The sequence below is a fragment of the Diabrotica undecimpunctata genome, chromosome 10, assembly GCF_040954645.1.
Source record: "Diabrotica undecimpunctata isolate CICGRU chromosome 10, icDiaUnde3, whole genome shotgun sequence".
Lineage (NCBI taxonomy): Eukaryota > Metazoa > Arthropoda > Insecta > Coleoptera > Chrysomelidae > Diabrotica > Diabrotica undecimpunctata.
Window position 1 is genome coordinate 56,326,301 of NC_092812.1, and position 27,137 is coordinate 56,353,437.

At 32.1% G+C, this 27,137-nt stretch overlaps 1 protein-coding gene across 4 annotated transcripts in view; it reads right to left on the reverse strand.

Annotated features, from left to right (window-relative positions):
- siz (Brefeldin-resistant Arf-GEF family protein schizo) overlaps positions 1-27,137 on the reverse strand; it is a 184,643-nt gene that overhangs the window by 47,879 nt on the left and 109,627 nt on the right. Inside the window, exon 2 of one of the 4 annotated variants that reach the window (XM_072546250.1) lies at positions 14,371-14,413. The exons of the other annotated variants lie outside the window; for them this stretch is intronic. Within the exon in view, the coding sequence (XP_072402351.1) occupies positions 14,371-14,413 (43 nt within the window). The remainder of the gene's footprint in view (positions 1-14,370; positions 14,414-27,137) is intronic. 4 annotated transcript variants of the gene reach the window in all.

Here is a 27,137-nt window from a genome sequence, read left to right on the forward strand (position 1 = left end):
TTAGTTTTGAAAAAATTAAGACAAAATTACATCAAAAACAAGTTCATATCGCGTGGTGTAAATAAAAGCACGATTCAACTCAACTGACCTTAAATTTAGTATAAGACATTCTTAGCGGCGATGAAACTTGGCTTTATGTATTCAACCTGAAAACCAAAGCAACGGTTTGGGTGTTCCAAGATGAAGCAACACCAACAATAGACACGCAATGTCGCAGCGTTCAAGAAAATCATTGCCTCTTTTGTGTCCAAAACTGAACATATGGTCACTATTCAATTCGAAGATCGTAGAATTAATTCTAAATGCTAAGAGATGTATAACCAGTTTTTACAAACACGGAACTTTTTAGTCAGAGAAAACGTGTAATGGATGTCCCATCATCCGTAAAGTCCTCACTAAAGACCTAATTTAATTTAGTGGCGTTTCCAAAAGTCAAAAATGAATTGCACGGTCAACGATTTTCAAAATAAGACTAAGCAAGTGACGCATTTAAAAATGAGCAATTTTTCAGCTGGAAAAAGTTTTTATACAATTGGTTTATATAGAATAGTGTATAGTGTATAGAGAATACTGGGTATTTTGAGATAACAAGAAATTCTTTCTTTCTTGAATTCTATATAATTTCTTTTGTCTACATTTTTTGGTCTTAATCTTCGGTCTCAGTAAGTTGAGAAATACAGTGTTTAATGAAATTTCACATTTTCAACAATGTCACATTTTTATTCTTCTTTTAAGACACTACAGCATTTTTCTATGTCTTTTCATTGCTGAGCTTGTTACTACTTGTTTGTTTAAAGATATAGCTTATGTCTTAGATAAATACGTAAACCAAGCCAATATATTACCATATTATACGATTATTCAGATAATACCATCAACTATTTAAGTTTTTAAGTAACTAGCCATGAGTTTTGAAAAATGGTTTAAATTATTTGATCATCATCATTATAGCTTTGCAATCCCATGGGGTTCTGGCTCACGCTTCGGGTTTTATTACTCATATTTTTTTAGAGGTGGATTATTCCCATTTGTTTATTATAATTTGCTATGATTTTTCGCACCTGTAGTGATCTGGTTCTATTGTTTTTTTAGTCTCTACATTGCGCTTTCCAATCTATAAACTTCATGGCTCCTATGTCGTCTTCCACGTCATCTATCCATCTTTCTTTTTCTCGTTCTTTCTCTTCTTCTACGTCATAGTGGAGTCCAATTGGTTATTCTTCGAAGCATGTCTTGATGTAGTCTTCTCAGTAATGTACTATTCATTCTAGACCGAATGATTTGATACATCAGACTATTTTTTCTCTTTTTAGTTTGTTTTCTATTTCCATGTTCGTTTTAAGTCTTCTCACAATTTCTCTTGTTATGTTGGGGTCTAGTATTGCTCTCATTATTTTTTTTTTCAAATATTGATAAGCTGTCAACCTTAGTTAAAGTATCTCCTCAAAAAGACAATCATGGAGATCCCTACCCTGGTTAACTCTTCTCAGAGGTAGAACAAAATTCATACAAACATTTTATTTAAATAAATAGATCTACCTCTACGTTACAGTAAGTCCTGTACAAAGTGGTTGAATGCTTTAATAAGAAAGAAAAGGAAAAAAAATTGTCCGAACAAAAAACTTAACTTGTCCTGTTTTCTTCCTTGAATGGTTACTGGATGGAAAATTGGAGATAGTAAGTATGATACCAGGTCTCTTAGCAGATCAGTACATGGTGGAAAGCACTGTTTTGCATCCCATGTTTTGGGATTGAGCCAAAGTTAATCCCAGTATATAAGTCCCAGTATACGAGATCCAAGTTACAGTATACGAAAAACATTTAGATCGAAAAGATCTTGTTGCTGATTGGCTGAAAGGTCAACAACGAAAAAAACCTGTTCTTTTAGGAACAAAATATTTAAACATTCGATTTTCAAGAGGTCAGAGACTTGGCCCCTAAAAATCATACGAACAAGCTGAATTTTGCAGAGAATATTAATTTTGGGACCCCAAAAAAGATGCAAAAAAGTTTACCACTTTTACCCCCGGGCTTCCCCGTAAAAACGCAAAAAAATCGATTTACTAAGAATCTGTACACCGTAGGAAAATATGTTTTAAATAAAAAATGTAGCTGAGATAATTCTAAACAAAAATATTTATAAGCTTTTTTTGTGTAGAATGAACCGTTCTCTTAGAAACAACGCTTGAAGCGACCGTCGATTTTGCATAACAATTACTTGCGCGAAATCAATGTTCAATAAAATTTGTATCAGTTCAACTGTAAAAATTCAATATCTTTTGATCCAAATGTCCTATCTACAAAAATTAAGATGCGTTTTAAAAACAAAGAGTGCAGCTTTCGTATGCAGTTTTTGTATTTTGCCGAGAATAAACTCAGTTTTTATAAAGGTGTTAAATAAATTAACGTGGCGCAATTTTTGCCACTTTTTACGATTCTCGTGAGAGCAATAAAATTGATCACATTCATTGACCATTTGTAGTAAAATTTCCATTTTAAGGGATCAATCTTTTAAATCTATGACATGAAATTTTAATTATGAGTTATGGTAACAAATATAAGGCCATTTGAAATATAAATATAAAACGCAGAATTTAATGTTTTACATTATAAACAATCACACGTCACGGAAAATGCATTTAAGAAGACGGTTTTGTGTGTACTTTATTGCAGAAGTTATGTTCTTTTGAAAAACGTACTAGTGTAATTGAAAAAAAAGTTTAAAATATTTTAGATCGTTTGTTGTGTGAAAGTTTAAATCCAGCGTTTTTTAAGCATATTTCAAATGCCTCACATTTGTTACCAAAATTTAAAATTAAAATTTTATGGTATGGGTTTTAAAGGTTAGGCTTTAGTAATCGAAACTTCATAGTGACCAGTCAATGAAAGGTATAGATTGTATTGATCTCGTGAGAATCATAAAAAATGGTAAAAATCGCGCCACGTTTATTTATTTAACACCTGTATAAAATCTGAGTTTATTTGCGGCAAAATACAAAAACTGCATATGAAAGCTGAATTCTTTACCTTTAAAATGCATTTTGATTTTTGTAGATAGGTCACTTGAATCAAAAAATATCGAATTTTTACCGTCGAGCTGATGCAAGTTTTATTGAACATTGCTTTCGCGCAAGTAACTGTCATGCAAAATCGATGGTCGCTTCAAACGTTGTTTCTAAGAGAACAGTTCATTCTACACAAAAAATGCTTATTAACATTTTTGTTTAAAATTATCTCTTGGTAAATTGATTTTTTTGCGTTTTTACACCCCATTCGAGGGGGTTTTAGGGGGAAGCCCGGGGGTAGAAGTGGTAAACTTTTTTGCATCTTTTTTGGAGTCCCGAATTTAATATGCTCGGCAAAATTTAGCTTGTTCGTATGATTTTTAGAGGTTCAGTGGCATTTTCGTCTCTGACGACTGGAGTAGTAGGGGGATATTGATAAGAAAATTAATTGATATATGTATATTGAAATTTTGAGAAATTTTTAGAATTTAAGTGCCAATTATTTTGGTTTTTAATAACAAAACAATAAACAAAAATAAAAATTCGTTCTATTAATATAAATTATTTAAAATTGGGATATCGTAGAAAATTGGTGAAATGTAAAATAAAGAAGCTGTTACGTTATAATGAACGTAATACATTATTTAATTATTTGCTTTGAATTTAACGTGTTAAATTAATTGTTAAACAAAGTGACCAATATATGTGAATTTCAGGACACAATCATTATTGACATCGAAAGGAAACAACTTGTCTGGTACAGACACGTATAGAGAATGAACAAAAACAGATTAAACACTTAATTGGATACCACCTCCGTAATCTGAAAATATTTGCAAAATGTATTTTTAAAAGGAATTTCCTATGTACATTATATCATGCATAAAACAAGTTATTATAAAAAAATTTCAAAAGTATATGGGGCGCCCATGGCGAAAAGAAATGATGAAAGAAAAGGAGCAAAAACCATAAATACGATGAGGCAGGCGAGCAGCTGTTCTCTTTTGACAGCAGTCGAACGCTAGGTCTGTGGGATGGCCGTCTGCTTCAGGTGTTTTTCAGATACTAACACTGTGCTATCAGACCTTTAAGGGTGAATGGTATGACAAATTATCCGCCTCATGTTTTATATCATAAGTGCTTAATTATATCATGAGTCGCAGTAGGTAAAACATTCAATATTAGGAATGTAATATATTGGGACGATTAGTCATTGCCAACATATTGTTTCAAATACACAAAATTAACCATGTAATTAACTGTTACGGGGTAATATTAATACATCAATCTAAATCATAATTCTAATGTCGTTCGAGCCTTTCTTGGTGACTAATTTTTTTTTTCGAATATTTGTAGAAAAAGTATGGTACACAAGTCATGTGGTGAGGCAATTATACACTCGTTATAATTACGGTACTTGTTTGCTTGCGACTTCAATTTTCTTACTCTTGTGTAATAAGCTTTTTACCACACTTTTTATGTGATAAAATATTTTCATGGAGGACTGATGTACCATTCGTGAATTTTAATGAAAGCTTCGTAAAACATTTCATTAGAATACTGAGAGAAATATAAAAAAAAATGATAAATAATTTAGTGTATGTAACGACTACAAAACTTTGATTAAAATTGTGTAAAACCTTTCAGAGAGCTTTAATTACTATTACAGCGGCTTCTGTAGGTTAATGCTAAGCTTTTGAGCTTAGAAAAACTTAGGTAACTTACATATTTATGTATTATGTACAAATAATATCTTTAACAATAAATTTTACAAAAAATTAACTTTTTATTTGAAAACCAAATCTATACGTGTTAATTTTTCTTGAATTATGTTTAGTATTTTTACAATTACTTTTCTTGGCTCAAAAACATTAAATACAAATATATTTTAAACAAATTAATTGTTATAAATCTTGTGTAATTATAAATAAAATTATACAAAGTTTATAACAATTAATTTGCTTAAAATATGTTTGTAAAGTTTTTGAGTCAAGAAAAGGAATTGTAAAAATAAGCATAATTCCAGAAAAATTAACACTTAAGTATATATTTGATTTTCAAGCAAAACATGAATTTTTTCATTTTTTCATTGCATAACCTTTTCTACTAGAGAAAAGTAAAATAGTTTTTTTAAAAGCATTTTTATAATCTACGCAACGCGGAAAAACATCAACTTTCGTTGATTAGAACGGGAGATATTGCGACTTTTATAAATTTGAAGAATGAATTCAGTTTTTGAAATACTGTGAAATTTTGACAAAAAGGGCTAACTCTGGTTCTAAGGGCTGTACAACATTGTATTTTTTTTTAAATTCGTGTAAAAATGCCAACATTTCGAATAAAAAAATCCACTTTCTACATGTTGATACGTCTGAGTTATTTTAAATGTTAATAAGCGTAAAATCACAGTGCTTTTCTAAACCTTTTTTGCAATATTTAACATAAACTTTTTAATCGTTAAATAATTTAATTTGATAATATTGGGTTGTAATAATAACTTTGTAGATAAAAGCTTTCTGGGATAAACAATTTCAATTTTGCAATAGTGATTAAGTGAAACTTCTTGAAATTTTTGCAGCCGAACACTTGTGATATTGTCCCCATTCTCACCCGAAGATTTTCAACAAATCGACTATTTTTGCAATAATTAAACAACAAATTAACAAAAATAGTTTTACAAACTCTCATTTTAAATTCTTTTTCTTTTTAGAAAAAAAAACGAAATGGGGGCCAATAATAGGACCCTCTCCTCTATTGCTATCACCAAATAAGCGTAAAACGGAAACATCTTTATTCTATCCTCCAGATCTCTCCATTTTATTTGGCGAATCCAGAATAAACCCTTTGATTTTTCAGAATTCAGAAAGTTTAACGACAAAAAGTGGACCCGATAGGGGTCAATAAGGGGTAATAAGTTTAATTTGTGAATATGCTTTTAATTTTGTGTACAATGACATTTGAAATACAACCCAATAAACATAAAATAGCAAAGGACAAAATAATACACATTCAAAATAATTCAAAGTAAACATCAAGTCCCGTTAAACGGCCGCTTTCAATTAGCATGTGAACCATAACATTTTTTCCATTCATTGAACATGACTGTCTCTTAAACCTAGTTTCATTACACCGTTGTTATAATATTGCAGTGGTAAAACCGGACAGTTTGAACAAATTCTCGCGTTTTGAAATTACGCTATCGAACACATTACATTATAATGTGTTAAATATGCAATACGTGCATCATAATAATTATACTGATGGCAAAAAAATGTAACACTTTGTATACGGTTATTTATTTATATCAAAAGTATTCCTTTGTAAGCCTTATCTAAAAATATATATGTGATAAAGTTTTTACCTAGCTATCTTATCTTTAACTGAAGTTTTCTTTTTTTTTCGCAAAAACAAGAAAGATAATAAGAAAGTTTATTTCTGTGTATTTAACTTTTGTTTATTTATAATTTTAAATCATTTTAGATTGTTTGTCAATTTTGTCATTAAAGCGGCTTCGAAAAAGAACGCATTGTAGGCATGAAAGAGGCCGGTTTTGGTTTACGGGAAATTTCATGAAGAGTTAAAGCTATTAATCCATCAACAGTGTTAAGAGTTTGGAGGAGGTGGTTCAATTATAAGAGTTATTGGTGTCGTGGAGAGTCTGGACGTCCTAGAATATTCCAACGCCGTGATTTGCGCCATCTTAGACTTTTTGCTCTCAGAAATAGACGGGACAATCTACACCAAGTAAGAGATGATTTATTTAGTTGCAGCTACAGGAAGGGTAGTCTCAAGAAGAACAGTTAATCAAAGATTACTTGGAATGGGACTGACAGCTCACCGTCCGCTTTTGGTGTTACCTTTGACACCACAGCATAAGGCTCAACGCTTAGAATGGTGCAGAGCTCCGCAAAACTGGAATGGCCAATGGAATTTTGTCTCCTTCAGTAATGAACCTAGGTTTTCTTTGGGTGGCTCTAATAGGCGCATAAACATAAGGCGTTTTCGAGGTGAGAGAGGAAATATAGACTTGAAAACGTCACACACCAATACAACCAAGCATTACGGTATGCGGTGCTATATGTTTGAGAATAAGTTCTTATTAACAGTACTCTGGACAGCTCGACCATATATTGGTGTAGTACTGCAACCAGTTTTACATCCCTACCTACAAATCATTCCAAGTGCGATCTTTCAATAGGATAACAAAAGACCTCATACTATTCGTGGAACCATGGAGTTTATACATGAATCTGATATAGAGACTTTGGAGTGGCCATCAAGATCAGCTGATTTGTCACCCACTGAACATTTGTGGATATGGTAGGTCAAAACATAAATCGATTGCCACGTCTTCCAGCAAACTTAGAAGACCTGCGGCATGCCATAAGAAGAATCTGGATGAGTATTTCGCATTCTGATATAGACCACTTAATTCGATCAATAGCCCGCCCATAGAGTAACTGAGCGTACAGAAAATCAAGGAGGAGCCACTCATTATTAATTTTTTGACGAAACTAAAGTTGCAAATTTGTTTATAATGTTATCAAGATTGGAGTGAGGACAAGGAGGAATCGTCTCTACCAATTTTTTTAAATCTTGCACTGGGAAGGTAATGAGGCAAGTTCAGGTAACACAGGTGGCAAAATCTTAACTGATTAGTGTAAAACCTTATTTATGCTGATACCATATTAGTTATAGGAGGAACTATAACTCTAATATCTACATCGAAATTCGTGAATTATCCCAGAATATCACAGACGAAAAAAGTTACATTATCTCGGCCACGTAGAGGGGATAAATATGTGTTGCTACAAACCATAATACAGGAAAAAATACAGGGAAAACGAAGTATTGGGAGAAGACGCATCTCCTGGCTCAACAATCTGAGAAAGTGGTATAATTTGCAGTTCCGTCGACTTGTTCAGAGCTGCAATCTCAAAAGTGAAAATAGCTGTGATGATTACCAACCTCCTTAGAGGAGACGGTACCTAAAGAAGAAGAAAAATTGAAAACCGTTAACGGAAGTGTCCAACACAAAGATATATAGCGTTGTACCTAGACACAACCATCCCAAGTCCATTATTGACTACATATTAGTCTAGTAAACAAAAAAACAGGTGAAAAAATCTTATACAGGCTTTTGAAGACCCTAAAAGGTCATATTTCCATTGGGTATTAACATTAATGAGTTGAAAATTGAACAGATTATAAAAGATCTAAATTTTATGATCAATTTTATAGATGGCATATACCGAGAAGGAGTAAAAATGTATAACCCGTTAAAGTGTTGGTACTTCAAATTGCAGCGCGCTGAAAAAATTTGCAATATCTCGGTTTATATGACACGCAGATCATTATTTTAAATTGCGGTGGCTCGATAAAATAATAAGAACCGTGCTATTTTCCATCCATCCATCCTATGGCGCTACAGCCTAATTCGATCCCTGGTCTCCCTCATCAAACCTCTCCATCCGTTACGGCAGCAGCCATTCTGTCAAGGTCGACTGCCAAGGAAATATCAAGCGTCCTCGTCCACACAACCCTCCTATCGCTTTCTCGATCTTCTAAGAGGTCTCTTCCCCTGCATTCTTGCATTCAACAGTTTTTTTGGAAGCCTGTTTTCTTCCATCCTAAATACACGGCACGTATCAAACTTATTATAAATGTTTATAGCTAAAAAGACAGCCCTTTTTCAAACGTTTTTTTTAATAATAATTTTGATAAAATCTTAAAATTTTTTATTATATCTTACAATTGAGATCTGCTCAACCTCAAAGAATCGATTGAGATCTGCTAAATACTTCTTAAAGTCACTGCCGGGGCAAGTACAGTTGTTTAAATATTCACTATCCGGGATAAACAAATTGAATAACTTACAAAGTATTTCGTCGATCTAGCTGATATTTAGCACACTTCAATAACTCATTAATTGTCATAATTCCAAGTAGTTATATTATATTTCATTATGAAAAAAACGAGTTATAAAAATTTATAAATTACTACAAAAATAAGGGGTTTTGTAATTATCTCGGTCAATTATTGTTTATGCATTTTAATTTAGAAACTCGAAAATTACAGAACTATTTACGATCTACAACTTTTAGTTAAATCATTTTTCTCTAAAATGTATAAGAAACCTTTTCTCCCCAGGTGTCATTATTTTGAACGACATCTACAGTGCAAAGTAACCAAGTTCGTATTAAAATAAAAAGAATGAATCACTCTCTGGTAACTGATAGCATAATTTTGCACTTTTGGGCTCATGACTCTTACACAACATTTAAATTAACCTTGTTTTGAACACCGATGTGTAAAACAATTTTCGTAACACTTTTATTTCGTTTCGCACGCGGAAAACACAAACAATTAGAGAGAAAGTTTCAGATTTATTTACCGAGTAGGCAGATTCTCACAAAACCTTTTAACCGTCGGAAGTGCATAAAAGTGAATCTAATCTGATATGCAGCGTGTTGCAGTACCTTTAAAATATAATCTTTTACATTTTCATAATATTTCCTCGACATAAATTGCCTTGATAACTACAATTTTTATAAGAAGGTAGGTATTATCATAGTCCAGTCGTCAGAGATTTTAAAAACGAGACGAACAAGCTGAATTTTGCTGAGAATGTCAATTTTGGCTTCCTTCTAAAACCCCCTCATAGGGGGGAAAACTGAAAAAATCGATTTACCAAGGCTTTTACGCTGTAGAAAAAAATTTTCAAATAAAAATGTATCCGCAATAATTTTGAACAAAAATGTTCATTGGTATTTTTTGTGAAGAATCAGCTCTCTCAGAAACAACGCTTGAAGCGACCGGCGATTGAGAGTTTCAGTTACGCCCGCGAAATCAATTTTAAATAAAATTTGTATCAACTCGACGGTAAAAATTCGATAGCTTTTGAGCAGAGTGTCCTCTCGACAAAAATCAAAATGCGTTTTAAAGGTTAAGAGTGCAGCTTTCGTATGAAATTATTGCATTTTGCCGCAAATGAAGTCAGTTTCTATAAAACTTTTAATTAAATAAACTTTGGGCGATTTTTGCAATTTTTTACAATTTTGGTCAGAATGATAAGTTTCCTGAATCGACTTCATTCAGATTTACGTCAACATTTAGTCGTATTTTATGCTATTCAATATCATCATATATGCACAGAACATCCTTGAAGTATTCCATCCTTCTCCTAAAGATATTCTCCTTATTGTCTACTGTGTCCTGCCTTGTCTGTGTAGATTTAGTTACGGTTTAATTTTTTTTCTTGTCCTATTTACTTTCCTATAAAATTTTCTTTTCTCATTCTGGTTCCTCAAGGAAGTACTTTTCAAGCAATTTAGTCTCATATCCCCTTTTATTTATCTTTGGAACATGTTTCTCATCTCTTCTAAGCTCATTGTTCGTGTTTTCCTTTATGTTCTTTCTACCCCTCGTATATAGTTTTATTTCTACCAAATAGTAGTCTGAATTGTAGTGGTGTTCTTACATTTACATGCATACATTTTTTGTACCAAAAAGAAAGATATTTTTATATGCAGTAAGCTCAGAAATGCTATGGGAACCAGGGAGCCACTTTTGCGCTTAACATCCTATTAAAAAAATGCCGTGACCAAAGAAAAGATGTATTGGCATGTTTCGTGGACTTCGAAAAGGCATTCGATAAAGTACAGCGTGTAAAATTAATGCAAATACTGAAAAATATCGTAATAGATGACAAGGCTATTCGTGTCATTAAAAATTTGTACTGGAATCAAACTGCTATCGTAAAAATTGGAGATAACTACACCGATGAACCATACAACGAGGAGTCAGACAAGGATGCATTTTGTCGCCAACATTGTTCAATGTTTACTCGGACCAGTTATTTAAAAAGGCACTTGAGAGACAACCATATGGAATAAAAATCAACGGGGAACTACTTAATGTGATTAGATATGCAGACGATACAGTAATTCTGTCAGATAATATTGAAGGTCTCCAAATTCTGCTTGATCGTATTCACGAGGTAGAAGAGGAAATGGGCATTAAAATAAACTCAAACAAACCAAATTTTTAGTAAAATCGGTAAGATAGTTTCGAAACAAATTCAGATTTCTGCTTTAATCTGGAGCCTTCTAAAAATTGCAAGGCATAGCCAGACGTTGATAAAGATGTTAATTTTTAGTGTTTAGTCGTGACCCACATCCCGATGCAAAGCTTCAATTAAACGGAGTCCAAGTTGAGAAAGTTCACAAAATGACATATTTGGGAACTGTGATAACGGACCAACTAGATCCAGACATAGAAATAAAACGTAAAATAGCAATGACTAAAACTACTTTTATGAAAATGAAGTCATTTCTTTGCAATAATCATCTCAGTTTAGAACTAAGACAAAGAATGGTTAAGTGCTATGTTTGGTCCGTACTTTTGTATAGTGCAGAAGTGTGGACGCTAAAAGTATCGATCATGAACAAAATTGAAGCATTGGAAATGTGGGTTCATAGACGAATGCTAAAGATACCTTGGACAGCAAGGAAAACTAATGAAGAAGTATTAAGGAGCGTCAACAGAGATAGAGAACTGCTAAACACTATTAAACATCGAAAAATGTCTTATTTGGGACATATAGTAGGGGAAAGTCGATATAAAATATTACAACTGATCCTTAAAGGCAAAATAGAGGGCCGTAGTGGTGTAGGAAGACAACAAGTTTCTCTGATTCTGATATGGCACGCAAAGAAGAAGTTCTCTTGTTGTTGAATTATTTTCCTAAACTCTTCTTCTTACGGTGCCCTATCCAATTAGTGGATGTTGGCGACAATTCTGGCATACTCCTCTCGGTCTTGTGTGGCTCTAAAGAGTGCACGGGCATCGAGGTTTGTCCAACCCCTTATGTTTTTAAGCCATGAGTATTTCTTTCTTCCGATGCCCCGTTTTCCTTCTATCTTCCCTTCCATAATAAGCTTTAAGAACTGGTACTTGGAATTTCGAAATATATGACCCAGATAAGCAGTTTTTTTTCTTTTTATTATTGGCAGCAATTCTCGTTCTCTGGACATTCGATTTAATACTTCGACATTTGTTGTGTGATCTTTGCAGGGAATTTTTAGTAGTCTTCTAAATACCCACATTTCAAAGGCCTCCAATCGGTTCATCACATTGGCCTTTATGGTCCAGGTATCTACACCATATAGTAAATGTAATATTTTACAAAGCGATATTAAGGCTGCTGTCGCTTAGCAATTAGTTCTCATATTAGTAAATGCTGTTCTGGCTTGCTCAATCCTGCTACGTATTTCTACACTAACAACACATTTTTAAAGTAATTGATATTTTACAGTGTAGATACAATTAAATTATTTACATAACTTGGAACAACCTTCGCGTTTTTATGATTTGTAACTTTCCTTAGATACACGTCAAGGTTGCGTGAGACAGAATCATGCTTGAGAACACTTGTGTAAAAACATTTTTTTATTTGGTTACTTTTGGATATATTAACTAAATTCTAAATATTGTCTAATTCTTTATTAATTTATAAACTACTACCATATCTAATTATTAAATTATTTCTAAAATTTACTTTAAAAACAAGTTACATCGCTGTTTTCCGAGTTGTCTCTCAACTATGACAGAATGGTTATTAATTATTTCTATATCCTTGATCGATAATAATATAAATTATTATGCATATAATATTTATATCGACTGTTTTATACAGGGTGATTCATTGAGAAACGGAAATACTTAAATGGTGAATAGATATACCACATTTATTGGCTCTAACGACTTTTACAACCGAGTCACAGGGCGTTTTATCGACTTCATTTCTTTTTAAATCCAAAACTTCTGAACCCCCTGTGTATTTTATTTAGATATTTAAAAATCCAAACGACCCCCTTTGAAGAAAAATCCAGATCCGGATTATAGCTATTTTTTAGCCCTCTATGTGCCCCTGAGCCTCAGATATGCCCCTCGAAACGGTAAAAAAAAAGACCTTTTTACCCCATATTTGAAGAGCTTTATCTCCGAGTCCAGTGGACCGATTTTAACTCACAATATGTCATTTTTTTAATAAAGTCAACTTTTTGATCTAATAATTTACAAAACCGCAGAAAATAAGTTTTATTTTATAGTTCAAGAAGAACGAAAAGTAAACTCAACAAATTTTATGATTTTCAATTAATTATCAAAATTTAACCAAACGAGGGAAAACCCAAACTTTCATGCAATTTGAGATTGTCAGGAAACATTACTGTCAGTTTACAAACGATAAACAATGCATTTTCAGAAAAACTGACTGTTTTTAAACAGATGTATCTTCAAATCTACTAAATAGATTTTAATTTACCAATGCTCGTTTGAAAGCTATTTAAAAATCCTTTTGATTTACGTGTTTCTATAATTTTTTTCTTGTGAACTACTAAATGAATTGTAATTTTATAAAAAAACTGTAAAAAAAGGATAAATGGATCCTATCTTGCTGAAAACATGGAATCAAATATTTCGAATATGCATTTTTGAGCAATACGTTGTTAAGCGTGAACGGTTGCAGCGATACAGTCGCGTGGCGCGTAAAAATCTTTGTTTAAATTTAAAACTATGTTTTTAGCAAGGTATAAATCACTTACTCTTAGCAACGTTAAGAAATTTCAACTCACTATTAGTCGAAATAATCAGTGAGTCCTTGCAATTCATTTTGGTACATATTTTCCCTCCATAACTCGAAAAATTAAATTGGAACTCTGTACCTCGAACACAGCAATGTTTTATTGAACCTACTGCAGAATGGAATACACTGGTGTCTGAATCAGGAATATCCTTTGAGGACTTTGTTATGTCTGATGATGGAGTTATGACTGCTGGGACAATATCTGGTGGCAAAATTATTGATTCAGTAGCTCAGAAAACCGATAGTAATGATTTAGATAACATTGAAGACTTGAATAATACTACATGCGCTACATGGGTTTCCACCAAAGAAGCAAATACAGCATTGAATACTTTACGAAATTTTATAGAGCAATCCCGCTTCACTGAAGCACAAGAATTTTCTGCTATTTATACCTTATGACACTGATATAGATAGGGAAGAACCGAATTATTTAAAGCAAAAAAATTATTGATTTTTTTAATGCATATTTTTTATTTTAAGGATGTTTTGAAATAATGTTTAGACAAGACGTCCTAAGTGACATACACTGCTGCTCCTGTTATTTTTTTTATGTTAAGTATTTCTATGTACTGGCAATATGAACACTACTTTCAACTACAACCCAGAAAAAATACCTCCAGATTAGTTGAAATCCATTTTTATAACGTTTTCAAGTGCCCGCAAATGTGATGATCTGAACAGTCAGGAATTAATTAAAATAGATAAGAAACTTACCACCTCCCATACTTAATGATTACCATAAAAATGAAGTTTTTACCTGAAAAGAAAAATAAATTAAGTTTCATAAAACAAATATGGATCAAAAATAAGACTATAAAACTATCTTATAATTTAAATTAACAAATTCATTTTTTAAGAAACTCATTTTTTTTATTAATTTACATATTGTTATGTAAATTAATTAAAAATTAAACATCACACAATACCCTATTTTTTCTATTTAAGATTTTAGGAATCAAGATGACCTTCGCTTGGGAGATTAAAAATTGATTATACATATTTACAAAATATATTCCCCTGAAAATAAAAACCAACGGGTGCCAGAATTTCTGTTTTATGAATCAAAGTAAATTCTGGGTAGAAAATTTCAGTGATACACCCTCTATGTATGATTTAATGTTTCCCAATGTATCTGAGAATTGAAATAGAAAACTTTAGAACTGGAGAAGGGACTACATGAGGCAAATAAGAGAATCGAACAGTTGGAGAAAGACAAAGACAGAGAAATATAATTATTAAAATCTTATATTTGAAAAATAATGATGGGAGCGATACTGAAGATAAACTGGAGCAATTTATGGAAATAAATCTTCACCTTAACATTAAAGACGAACATGACAAAAATGAAAAGAGAAATGCAGGCTGAAAAATAGCAAGGGAAGAAAGAGATAAAGGAAAGAAGACACGAATAGGGTATACAAAACTGAAAATTAATAGAAAGGAATTAGAGTGGAATAAAGACAAAGGAATTTTGGAAGACATAGGTGATGTACCTAATAGAAATGACTCAAAAACTAAAAGAAGCACCGAAGTGTGAACAAATAAAGACGAAAAAGTCAAAGAATAAGGACATGACTATGAAAACCAAAGGAGCAAATGCCACGTGGAATGTTAGAAGTATTTATGAAGAGGGAGGAGTGAAAAACTTAATCAGCATCTTGAGTGAACACGAACTGAACTTTCTTGCTCTTCAAAAAACAAAACTGAAGACAACCTGAATATCAGAAGTTAATAAAGCAATCTTGTTTAATAGTGGTGTTAAAAGTCTCAAGGGAAGTGTAGTAGACTTTAAACCAATCTCCAATTTACCAACAATTAGAAGACCTTTTAAAGGACCTACCGAAGTACGATCTAAAAGTTGCAATGGGCAACTTTAACGCAAAACTCCGAAGAGAAAACATCTACAAAAATATCAAGGAAGGGAAAAGTAAAGACGAAACTTGAAGTGAAAATGGCATGCTATTAATAAATGTTGCAATAGAACAAAATATGAAAATCACGAGTACACATTTTGAAAGACAGGACATCTATAAAACAACATGGATTTCCCCGGATGGTAACACTGCCAATCGAATAGACAATGTTTTAATTGAAAACAAACACGCCAATATCATCATAATTGTTATAAGTTTCCGAGGGGCAGACAGCAATACGGACCATTTTATGGTAGTAGCGACCATAAAACAAGAAATTCCAAAGGAACCTAAGCAGAAACTAAATACAACCAAGCATTTTAATGTAAAAAAGCTAAGGGATGAAAACTTCAAAAACCAGTTAAAACGAGGAATAATAAAAATATTAGAAGACACAATTCCAAATTAAGATATTGACGAAGCATGGACACAAATAAAAAAGATAATAACGAAAGCGACAGAAAAGTCAGTAGGAAAAATAAATAAAGGAAACAGTAAATATTGGTTCGATACAGAACGTAAAAGGGATTTAGAAGACAGAAGAAAAGCTAAAATACAAATGAATATACTAAATACAACAGAAACGAGGAAAAGTTATGAAGCAGCAAAGAAAAAAGCAAAACTGACCTGCAAAAAAAAACGAGAATACTGGAAAAGGAAGTTACAAAATATTGAAAATCATATGATAAACAAAGAGATTAAGAATTTTTAACAAGTAGTCAAAGTCAATAAAGCTACGGGTCGCGGAATCGCAGAAGTAAACACTAATCGTTGACTTACCAAGAAAACTAGAGAGGTGGGCAGAATACTTTGAAGAACTGCTGAACCCAGAGGAAAATACCAATGAAATACAATCACAAACCGGACCGGAGCAAAACAATAATGAGGATGAAATAAACGAACCATCAGATCAGGAGATAGAGGAAATATTAAAGCAGCTGAAGAATAACAAGAGTCTAGGAGAAAACGGTATACCAGCACTTGTGAAGAACTAAATTTAAAATTGAGAAGTCCTCATCCCAGTGATGCAGCAAAAAGAAATGTTGCTGCTTAATTGATGATTCACAAGCGTAGATCAAAAAAATTCTAGGATAAATTAAAAAGAGAAAATAACCAAGAAACAAAAGCAAAAGAGCCCCATGTGCTAGCAATAGCTTTCGATTAGATGCAAAATATTCCGCTGCCCATGATTCTAGTACAGGAAACCTTTTATTTGAGGCAACTAATAGTGAATGTGTTTTGCATTCATGGTGTAAAAAGTAATAAGTCTAATATTTATCTATACCACGAGGGGACCATCAGAAAAAGTCCTGATGAGGTTTGTTCCTTTGTATATAATTATTTAAACTCTGCTCCTCCTCAGTTTACGGAAGTCCACGGTTATTCAAGGAGGTCAAAAGAAGAACCATACATTAAACAGGGTGTTTTCAGCCCTTACCGACAGTGGTCTGTTTAATCGAATTGAGCAGTATTACCTTATTAGAGGACACTCCTACCTATCATGTGACAGAGGTTTTTCAATCATCAAGAGAAAACTAAAAAGACATTGATAGGGTGTATACCTTACACGAGATAACCGAAATTATTATTACTTCGAGTAATATGATAGATAAGTTTACAGTCGAAGAAGTTAGCACAGAAGATCTATTAGATTTCCAACATCGGTGGCCAACCTTTTATAACAAGACGTGAATTTCTGAGTAAACAGGAAAAAAACGTGTTCCTGCTAAGGATACGATATCTTTTGGAATAAGTTCCTTCATGCACTTTACTTATGGAACAGCTAAAGTTGGGATTGTTTCTAAGTGTTTTATTGATGAGTTCATGGAACAAACCTATAAACTTTCTTAAGTCAACAATCAATCAATTGAATTTCCCAAAATAATTTGTTATACATACGGTAAAGTACCACTTAAAAAGTAATGCTACAAGATATTGGTAAGCTGTTGACTTATATACCTGGTAGTATCACACAGTTTTATGACGAATTAATGGAGTGGCCAACAACTGATAATCCAGTAGGAAGAAACATGGCATTTTGAAGCATTCAAAAAATGACTGAATATTTGAATTTAAAATTTTTACTTAAAATTTTATTTTTGTAGATTAAATATATTTTTCTAGAAAAAAACGAAGGTTTTTTGTGTCATCTTAGGAATGTAAACAAAAGTTCTAAGTCGACAATATTTGAATATTTATATCATATATATATACACATATTATTTTGCACTAAGAAATATCAAACATTATATCTAAAAGTGTCAAAAACACTCCCAATTTTTTTGGTATTTATTTAAACGACTAATACAGATTTATACAGTTTTTTCCAGTTTTTCGCAAAAATGGTTTTCATGAATTAGAATGTTTTTGTTGACACCGATTCATTTATAGTTCCAATGAAAAAAAAATACTACAATTATTCGAATTTCTTGCAAAGGGTGGTTTTTATAAGAGTAGAAATTATGTGGTAAAAAACAGTATAGAAATCTAAATATAATGTCACTGTATAATCAAATAATTCCAAGCTGCTTGAATTTACTATTATATGATTTTTTTCTTATAGGAGTAGTTTTCACCCATTAAAAAATAAAAAGCAACCAACGGCACAAGTCCAGTAGAAGATAAGTGACCAGTAATCTAAATCCAAATTTGTACGCAAATCAGGGGAGACAAGATATTCAATGACATTGTTTTAATTATAACTATTCTAGGAGGTGAGATTTAGGGGTTAAATTGTGATACAACCTTAAATTATGTTGTTTAATATTAATTAACATTCATTCACTTCATTAAAAGATGATTTGAATCACAATTATAGAATTTTCTTCTAATATGGGTAGTTTTCGCCCCCAAAAAATAATAAACAACCAACTCACAAGTCCAAAAGTAAAATAAAGGGTAAGTACAACCTAAATCCAAACTTTCATGCAATTTGGTGGTGACACTGAAAATTATACAATTTCACCGTATTTCACGTTCATTTACTGGAGTATATACTGGAGAATAATTAGGTAATATCGTAATATATTAAATCTACGAAATGATTATCAAAGTCTGGAAGTAAGAACAAATACCTGAAAAATTGTGGACCATTCTACCTAATAGGTATAAAAGGAGATCTATTGGAATGTAAAAGCTATATAGGTATAAAGCTATTGTAAACGGTGTAAAATATATTTTTCAGCGCATTATATAGTCGTCCAATTTCATAAGTAGATACTTTGATGAATAGCAAAGTGGTTTGAAATCGGGTAGAGCTGCAGTAAGTCTAGAACAAAACGATCCAATTCAAATTAATATTTTCCACCTCATTGTAGATTTTAAATCATCATATTATGATGTTGTCTTAAATGTGTACACAATATTGAATCATAAATGAATCCCCGACAAGAAGATGACTTGCGACGTTTAAAAACAACAATGAGTAAATTGGCTTGCAGAATTTAACTAACGCAACTTAATTTTTCACGAAGTAATAGACCAACAATAACTGATAATTCAATACAGACTATCTTGAATTGATTTTCCACTCTATATTTACACATAACCATTATTATTGTTTCTTGTTAGCATTTTAAAATGTTTTAAAGCACTCATTTCCTGCTTATGTGATATTTCTCCCAACACCAGATTTGATACGGCATCAAATACAGTATTTGATTTTACTACAGTAACCCATTTAATTAGCGAAGTAAATTGAAATAAATTGGAACTGAAACAATAGCAGTATTATTGTAGTTATTACTTTAGTTAACAATCTTATCGCCGTTAACGAGAAATATTATTTTTCAAGCAAAATGAAACCATTTAAAAGCCTCATAAATACAGGTTTATTGCAAATGTAATACAATTCGCATTCTTAGAATTTGCTGGAACATTTTCTTCGAAAAATAAAAGTTTTAGTATTCAGTGGTTAATACCATAACATGTTCCGGTTAACTAAAATATCAACACCAACACCTGTGAATACTGCGACCAAAGTAATTAAAAGGTTACGAGGGTATTATAATGACCTGACGCGAAAACCCTGCCACAGTAAAAGTTCGACACATAGGCCAAGAGTTTTTCTTTGGATTTTAAAATTCAAACAGCAAACCACCTCAACTATCTTTTGAAAAGTGGTTCGTAGAACACAAAAAAAATAATAATCTTAATGTAATAGTAATTTGCAGCAATACTGACAATGGGAATTTTTGTAGAGAATTTTTATAAATAAAACCTCATGGGAGCATTTTTCGCAGTGGGAATTCGCAAAACTTGAGCCCTTTAGAAGTTGTAAAGCTAATTCTCTGGATAATGTTTATTAATAACATTTTGTTTAAACCGGTGCAAGGTGGAAGCTATCCAACGAATAGTTTCTTTTTTCAAAATCTTAGTTTGAATATTTTAGATGGCTCAGCACATATTTAAGGTTGATGGTGTGTGTGAAGGGGCAACCCATTCACACAAACACACACAGTCCGGGTAGATTGACCGGTGACTGTTGGTGTGAATCAACTTTAAGTGTGGTTACACAATTTTAATTTGGAAACATAGTATTAAAATTCAAAATTGATTCTCCAACTTCTATAGCTTCAATTTTTATTTAAGTATGGCAAAAATGGGAAAAACGGCTCCGAACATTGCCCTGACCGCGCGATCCCCAATTGAGAGCGGAGAATAAGACAGAACTTTATGAATTAAATAAATCCAAATATATCTGCGTTCTGGAAGCTATCTAAAATACTAAGAAAATATAAAAAACCTTACATGGAGAAAATGGAATTGTATACGCAGAAGAAGACAAAGCGGAAGTTAGGAAAAACACGCTAGAAAGAGGATGTAGACAAAACTATCATCATGATAAAGATCTAGACTTCACAGAAGAAGTGAAAAGAAGATATAGGGCAATAAAAAGAAAAAGGGGCAACATAGGTATTACCCACACCTCCTAGGAGGTCAGACAGTTGATCAAGCGTACTAACTTCAGGACCGGACCATATTACGAATAGAGCTCTGAAGAATCTACCAACAAAAGCAATAGTATACATAACAAAAATTTAATCAACACCATCCTAAAATTAAGACATTTTCCTGACAGATGGAAGGAAGATGTCTTAATTTTAAGCTCACCTAATAATGATTGCACATTTCCACAGAATTATCGGCCGATAAGCTTATTACCAGCAATAAGCAAAATTGCAGAGAGGGTTATAGTAGTTAGGCTAAAAGAAGAATCAAAAGAAATCAGAGCAATACCTGAAGCACAGTTCGGATTCACATTCTAACACTCATGTGAACTTGAGGTACTGCGTCTGGCAGAATACGTCACGAAAGGGTTCAATGAAAAGAAATATACAGCAGCCGCCTTTCTAGATGTCAGTTAAGCATTCGACAGAGTCTGGTATGAAGGCCTGTTGTATAAAATGAACCAATATGGCTATAGTGAGGCAATGACTATTCTCTGGTCATACCTAGCTGACGGGAGGAGGTTCGGAGTTCCGATAGGGTTCCGATAGGAGGCCTGTGGCAACTTAGATCGGTGACTCGCTGTCTGGAACACCCATTTTGGGACACAAGTCCAAAGTCATGTAAGAATTAACGTCATTCATAGGGAGAAAAGCTCTTCCAGCGACCCCTAAAATGAGGTGGCTTAACCACATAAAGTAAAACAGAGGATGTCCCATTACCCAGGACATCCAAAGTAATGTTCAGTATAAAGCTTCTCCATTCGTTATGTCCTGCCATAGGGAGCGGTGGTTGGTTATAGCTTGGGAGTCAGATAGGTACCACTCTATCATGGAGTGTGACCGGTTTGATCTTCGGACATGTGGGGCCCACTGTTTCATTATAACACACATGTCACTCGGGGCTGGGGTTCTACAAAAATTGTGTTTAAAATAAATTGATTAATTGTTGGAAGTACTAATATGGAATAGTTCGGTTATAATAGATATGTCCACAGTCTTATCCATCTCAAGTAAACACCTTCTGAAGGATTTACTTTGGAAGGATGTTTTGGGACGCTTTATTACATTAAATTTTGAGCCTTCCATTTTGAAAAAAATACCTATATATTTTATTTAAAATGCCGCTAATACCGCCAAATACATTACTGTGAAAACAAATACTGGAAAAATGCACTTTAGTTAATAATACAAAAACAATTTAAGAGTAACATTTAAAATCCATTAACGGCATATCCGACATTTTCTAGACTTTCTAAATAATGAAATTATCATCAACTGTGTAACTGGAAATCGCATAATGATATAATGACAAAAAATTTAAATATACAAGTGAGCCAGACCGTCTAATTTTATTTAATGATAAATATTTTTTATTGGTGAAAGATGAAAATATAAACATGATTTTTTTGAGCACATTGCATATTTTCAATGCTTTTAACATAATTTAACAACTCATTTATTATGATTATAGACCAGAGAACTAACGATTTTACCATGACACTCGTTGAAACAGGTATCTAATAACTGCATTTGATAAATTTGGTGATTACAATATGTAATAAAAATAATATGCAAAAGATTAAACATCATTTTGGACTTATAAACAATATATGTATAAACAATATAAAAATATATTATAAACAATGAAAACGGAAAAATATGGGTTTGTAAATAAGTTATTTTTGTTAATTTGTAACTTAATTATTGCAAAATTAGCTTCAAAAGTCGATTGAATTAATACATTTTCTAAAAATGCACAAAAACTTTGATTTCGGGTAAGAATAAGGAAAATATCACAAATATTCATCTTTAAGAATTTCAAGAAGATTCAGTTAATAGTTATTTATATAAAGCTTTTTCCTACAACGTTATTATGCGTAAACTGTTAGGTCTACATGAATTCTGAAAACACCAAGTTTAAGAAAAAGGCGTATTTCATCAAATTAAATCATTTAACGATTAAAAAGTTTATGTTAAATATTGTAAAATACGTTTACAAAAGTACTGTGATTTTAAGCTTATAAACAATTAAAATAACTGACGCAATAACATGTATCAAGTTAATTTTTTTTATTGGTATGTTGGCACTTTTACACGAATTCAAAATAAAATGTCCTACGACCCTTAAAACATGAGTTAGGCCTTTTTTTCAAAAATTCACCGGGTCTTTGTTTATAAAAAATTAGAAATTTAAAAAGAACTATTCGAAAGATTAAGAATTCAAGTTTGTCCAAAAAAAATTATGAACAATTCCTTTAAAAATAAACCGTCTATTATGCGCCAAAGATAAAGGGTTTAAAGACAAAGTCGCATTTATCTCCGCAATATCATCAACAAAAATTGACGTTTTTTTTTTTTTAATTTGGGGTACCTTGTGACATAGATCATAAAAGTTTATTTAGTTAATTTGCCATCTTACCCGCTACATATTTAGTACAATGATCAAGAAAAATTTATGTAAAAATAGTTTGTTTTATACTTAAAAAGCTTTTAAGTATTCTTAAGACCAAAAACATAGATAGTAGAGATCTACAAATTATATCGAAGCTGTATCAAAATCAGAAAGCAAGAATAAGAGTCGAAGGAGAACTGACAGAGGAAGTAAGTATACTTAGAGGAGTTCGACAAGGGTGCATACTTTCACCACTCTTATTCAACGTCTACAGTGAAGTGATATTTCAAGAAGCTTTATTGGATATTGTGGAAGGTATTTTGGTCAACGGAAATAGCATTAATGATATTAGATATGCGAACGATAGGGTCATATTTGCAACTAACATGGAAGATCTAATACATAATACAACATGTATACAATGCATGTGAAAGGTGCGGACTGCAAATGAATCAAAAGAAAACGAAATCAATGATATTCTCAAAAAAACCACAAAATGTAGATAACCTGATCATCAATAATACAACGATCGAAAGAGTAACAACATAAATATTTAGGAACGTGGCTAACAGAAGATGAAGATCAAACAAAAGAAATCAGATCCACAATAGAAATGGCAAGAAACACGTTCATAAAATTAAAGAACTTACTTTGCAACCGTAATCTTAATCTAGAGATCCGCACAAGAATGCTACGTTGTTACGTTTTTTCTACTTTACTATACGGCATGGAAGCGTAGACAATAAAACAGTCTGAAATCAAAAAATTAAACTCCTTTGAGATGTGGTGCTACAGGAGAATCCACAGAATATCGTGGACTGAAAAAGTAACTAATATAGAAGTGTTACAAAGAATGAAGAAAGAATGTAAAGTCATAAAAACTGTTAAAATTAGAAAGATTCAATATCTGGGTCATATAATGACGAGAAGTGCGTATTACTTAGGTTTATTATGCAAGGGAAGAGAAACCCAGGACGACGCAAAATATCCTGGCTAAGAAATTTGAAAAAGTGGTTCGGTTGCAGCTCATTAGAATTATTCAGAAGCGCGGCCAATAAAATTAAAATAGCGATGATGATTTCCAACCTCCGATAGGAGAAGGAACCTGAAGAAGAAGTTTGTTTTACTTTCAAACTTCGATAATTCGAGTTTCCGAGAAAACACACCGACAAGTTGACATTGTAATAAAACTATCAACCGTAAACGTTTGGAATTTTAATTCATTCCTTTACGATGGCACGGACATGTCAGAAGAGCAGACCAAAATCGGTGGATAAATAGAATAACAGAGTGGAGCCCGATAGGAAGAAGAAAGAGAGGCAGACCCCGAAGATCTTTCAGAGATGAAGTGGTCGAAGCAATGAGTAGAAGAAACCTACAGGAAGGGGACTGGCTAAACAGGAAAAATTGGAGAAAACGGTTGAGTGAAGAAATACAGTGAAAACTGTGGAAATCCTTGTATATATTGTTATGTTTCTTCTTTCCCAACCAAAGAAAAATAAATAAAAAAAATCCATCGAAATAAAATTTCAAGATATCAATAGAAACAATTTGTATATAGTAATTTAAGATAAGATTTAGTGTAAATAAGAATAGAAACTTGTTTGGCAAACGACCTTTTTCCGTTTCAAACAAAATTATCAAAAAAACCTTTGTTTAGAATTAGAAGACATTTTACCTGTAAGTTAATCTTTTCATTGTTTGTATAGTCGAGTATTAAATGACCATATTCTAATCTTTTGAAATATGTATAAATTGTGTATTGACAAAACCAATTTTAAAGTAAGCTATTTAGTTTTTCTCTGAAACCGAAATTAGGCTTTTCCAAAATCATGGTAAACACAATTTGAGCTTTTGATTGGACGGTCGTTTTTAAATGGGATTTTGTGAGCCGATCATGAGACCGGAGAAGTTAGTTATATTTTGGTCATCGAAAGGAAACAGTCGTTTGTCTCAAGATAGGGTGTGGTTCGTGAGTTTGGATACCGGCGTAACGAAAAGAAGTGAATAGTTTGCAGAAGGAGATAACAAGTAGATTAAAAGAGGTCCTTGTATCTACCGTGGGCATTTTATAAAGTATATGTGAAAGTATTCTTACGGCATCAAGTTGACAAAAGGAGGTCCTGGTGTCATAAATAAGTAGCTGAGTTTGGAGAAGTGAATCAGGTGTTTTTTGCGTAGTCTGCAGGAGGTTTGCAGAGACGTTAAGAAGGAGCCGAGGTGCCAATGAGGAGAGATCACATCGTTGAGGAGACTGGACTTTTCTGGGTATGTTCCAACATACAACTCAAGAAGAAAATAAGCTGTAAGTGTTTGTACAATTGAATTTTATATCTGTGAAGGATCGGTTTGACATCATGGTCATTAGCATTCAAATTTAAGAACTAAGGTTTTGGTAGGCTAATCAAAAGTTTAAAGTTTTGTTGTTTCTTGTTTCAAGTAAAGAAAAATTTAAGTAAAATTGGTTTTCACGTAATATAAATGTATGTAGATTTAAAATCTTATTATTATAAAAATTTGATTTATTTTCTTGTATGCTGATTGATAAGATAACGACAGAATTTGATAATTGTTTTATTCGTTCATATAAAATAAAGAAACGTAAATTTTTGTAATATAATATATTTTTATTCTTATCCTTCTTCTCTATCCCGATAAAAGACAACTAGAAAATCTTTGAATCCATCGAACACAGGTAATATAAGGAGTTTATTTTACTTTTGATAACAAATTGTACTTTGTATAATATAACTTTGTATAATATACTTTGTATAATATTATATAACAAAAGTTATATTTTTTTTATTGGCTCAATAAACTAAGATTAAAGTCAAAATAAACAATCATAACAATATATATCCTTTACTCTAAAATAAAAATTTCAATCCAAATTAATCCTAGTTTGTATTTCCTTAACGTGAGGTTTACTATAAATATTATGCTTCGTATGATTACCAATTATTATTGAGTTTAAATTTTTAAAAGCCAGTATTTTTCTCACAATAGTATACTTTTATACTGTTTACGTTGCTTGATCTGATTTTTTTACATCGCTATTAAAAATGCAGCATTCAGAAGGAAATCCCAAAAGTGAAAAGAAAACATCTGCTGACCGTAAGCCTCCAATGCCATTCAAGTGGTTTTATAATGTTTCAAATTCGAAAGGAAAGATGTGCGTTCTTTATGTTAATAATTTCAGACTGACTTGTGTTTTGAAAGACACACCTGCCTCGAAGGCAGCGCCGGTCCACCTGGCATTTAGATTGTATTCCCTTTTTACAGTGTAGCCGATTCGTCTAAAAATCCAAAATACCGCTAAACACAAATTTCTTTTTTATATCAAGAAACCTCTAAATGTTTAAAAATTTTTAGTTTTATTACATAATTTTACATTTTTATATTAATTATAAGAATGATACCTTGGATTCGATAATCGTGCAAGCCAACGGGGGTTAGGCCAACAAGTAGATTAAATCGTAGTAGATCAAATGAATTCAACAGACAACTCTACACCAAACCATCATTTATTATCGCACGAAACCAAAAATATAGCATCTGCCACGAACAAAAAAACCAATTTCTTGAGGAGGCTAAAACAGCCTAAGCAAGGATCTTCCTACTTAATAAATTCAACACATACTACGCATAAAGAAAATAAGAACGATACTGATATGATGAGAAGAACTCACTTTACAAGCTTTTTCTATCCTAAATTTCTTTCTTTGCATTAAATCATTCCAATAACAGCAACAAAAAAAAAATAGTGCTACTACCAATAAAGCATTATTTAAATGTTTTTCCTATTTTGCGAAAACAATTTATGTAAGTAGGCAACGTCGCATCTTCGGAATGAATAATTTTCATACTGTTATTGTACTTGTGGAACAGGTACAATGTAATTTAATACGCTTTATGTACCTTATTAAATAGCCATTAACAAAATTTCCTTTGGGCAAATCTTATCGAGTTGTTTATCTAAAGTAACTATACAAATGATCAGTAATTGACATAAAAACGTGATGCTAATTATTGCCATACACACAAAAAATAAATTATCATAATTTTTAATACATAATTGAGGTGAGTTGTAGCAGATGTTATTAATATTAATCACTATGTGATTTTCCATATTTGTGAAAATATATTCTGTTTTTTGTAATTTTTAATTTTGCATATATTATTTCTATACCTAATTATTTCATAATAGGTTTATGAAATTTCTTATTA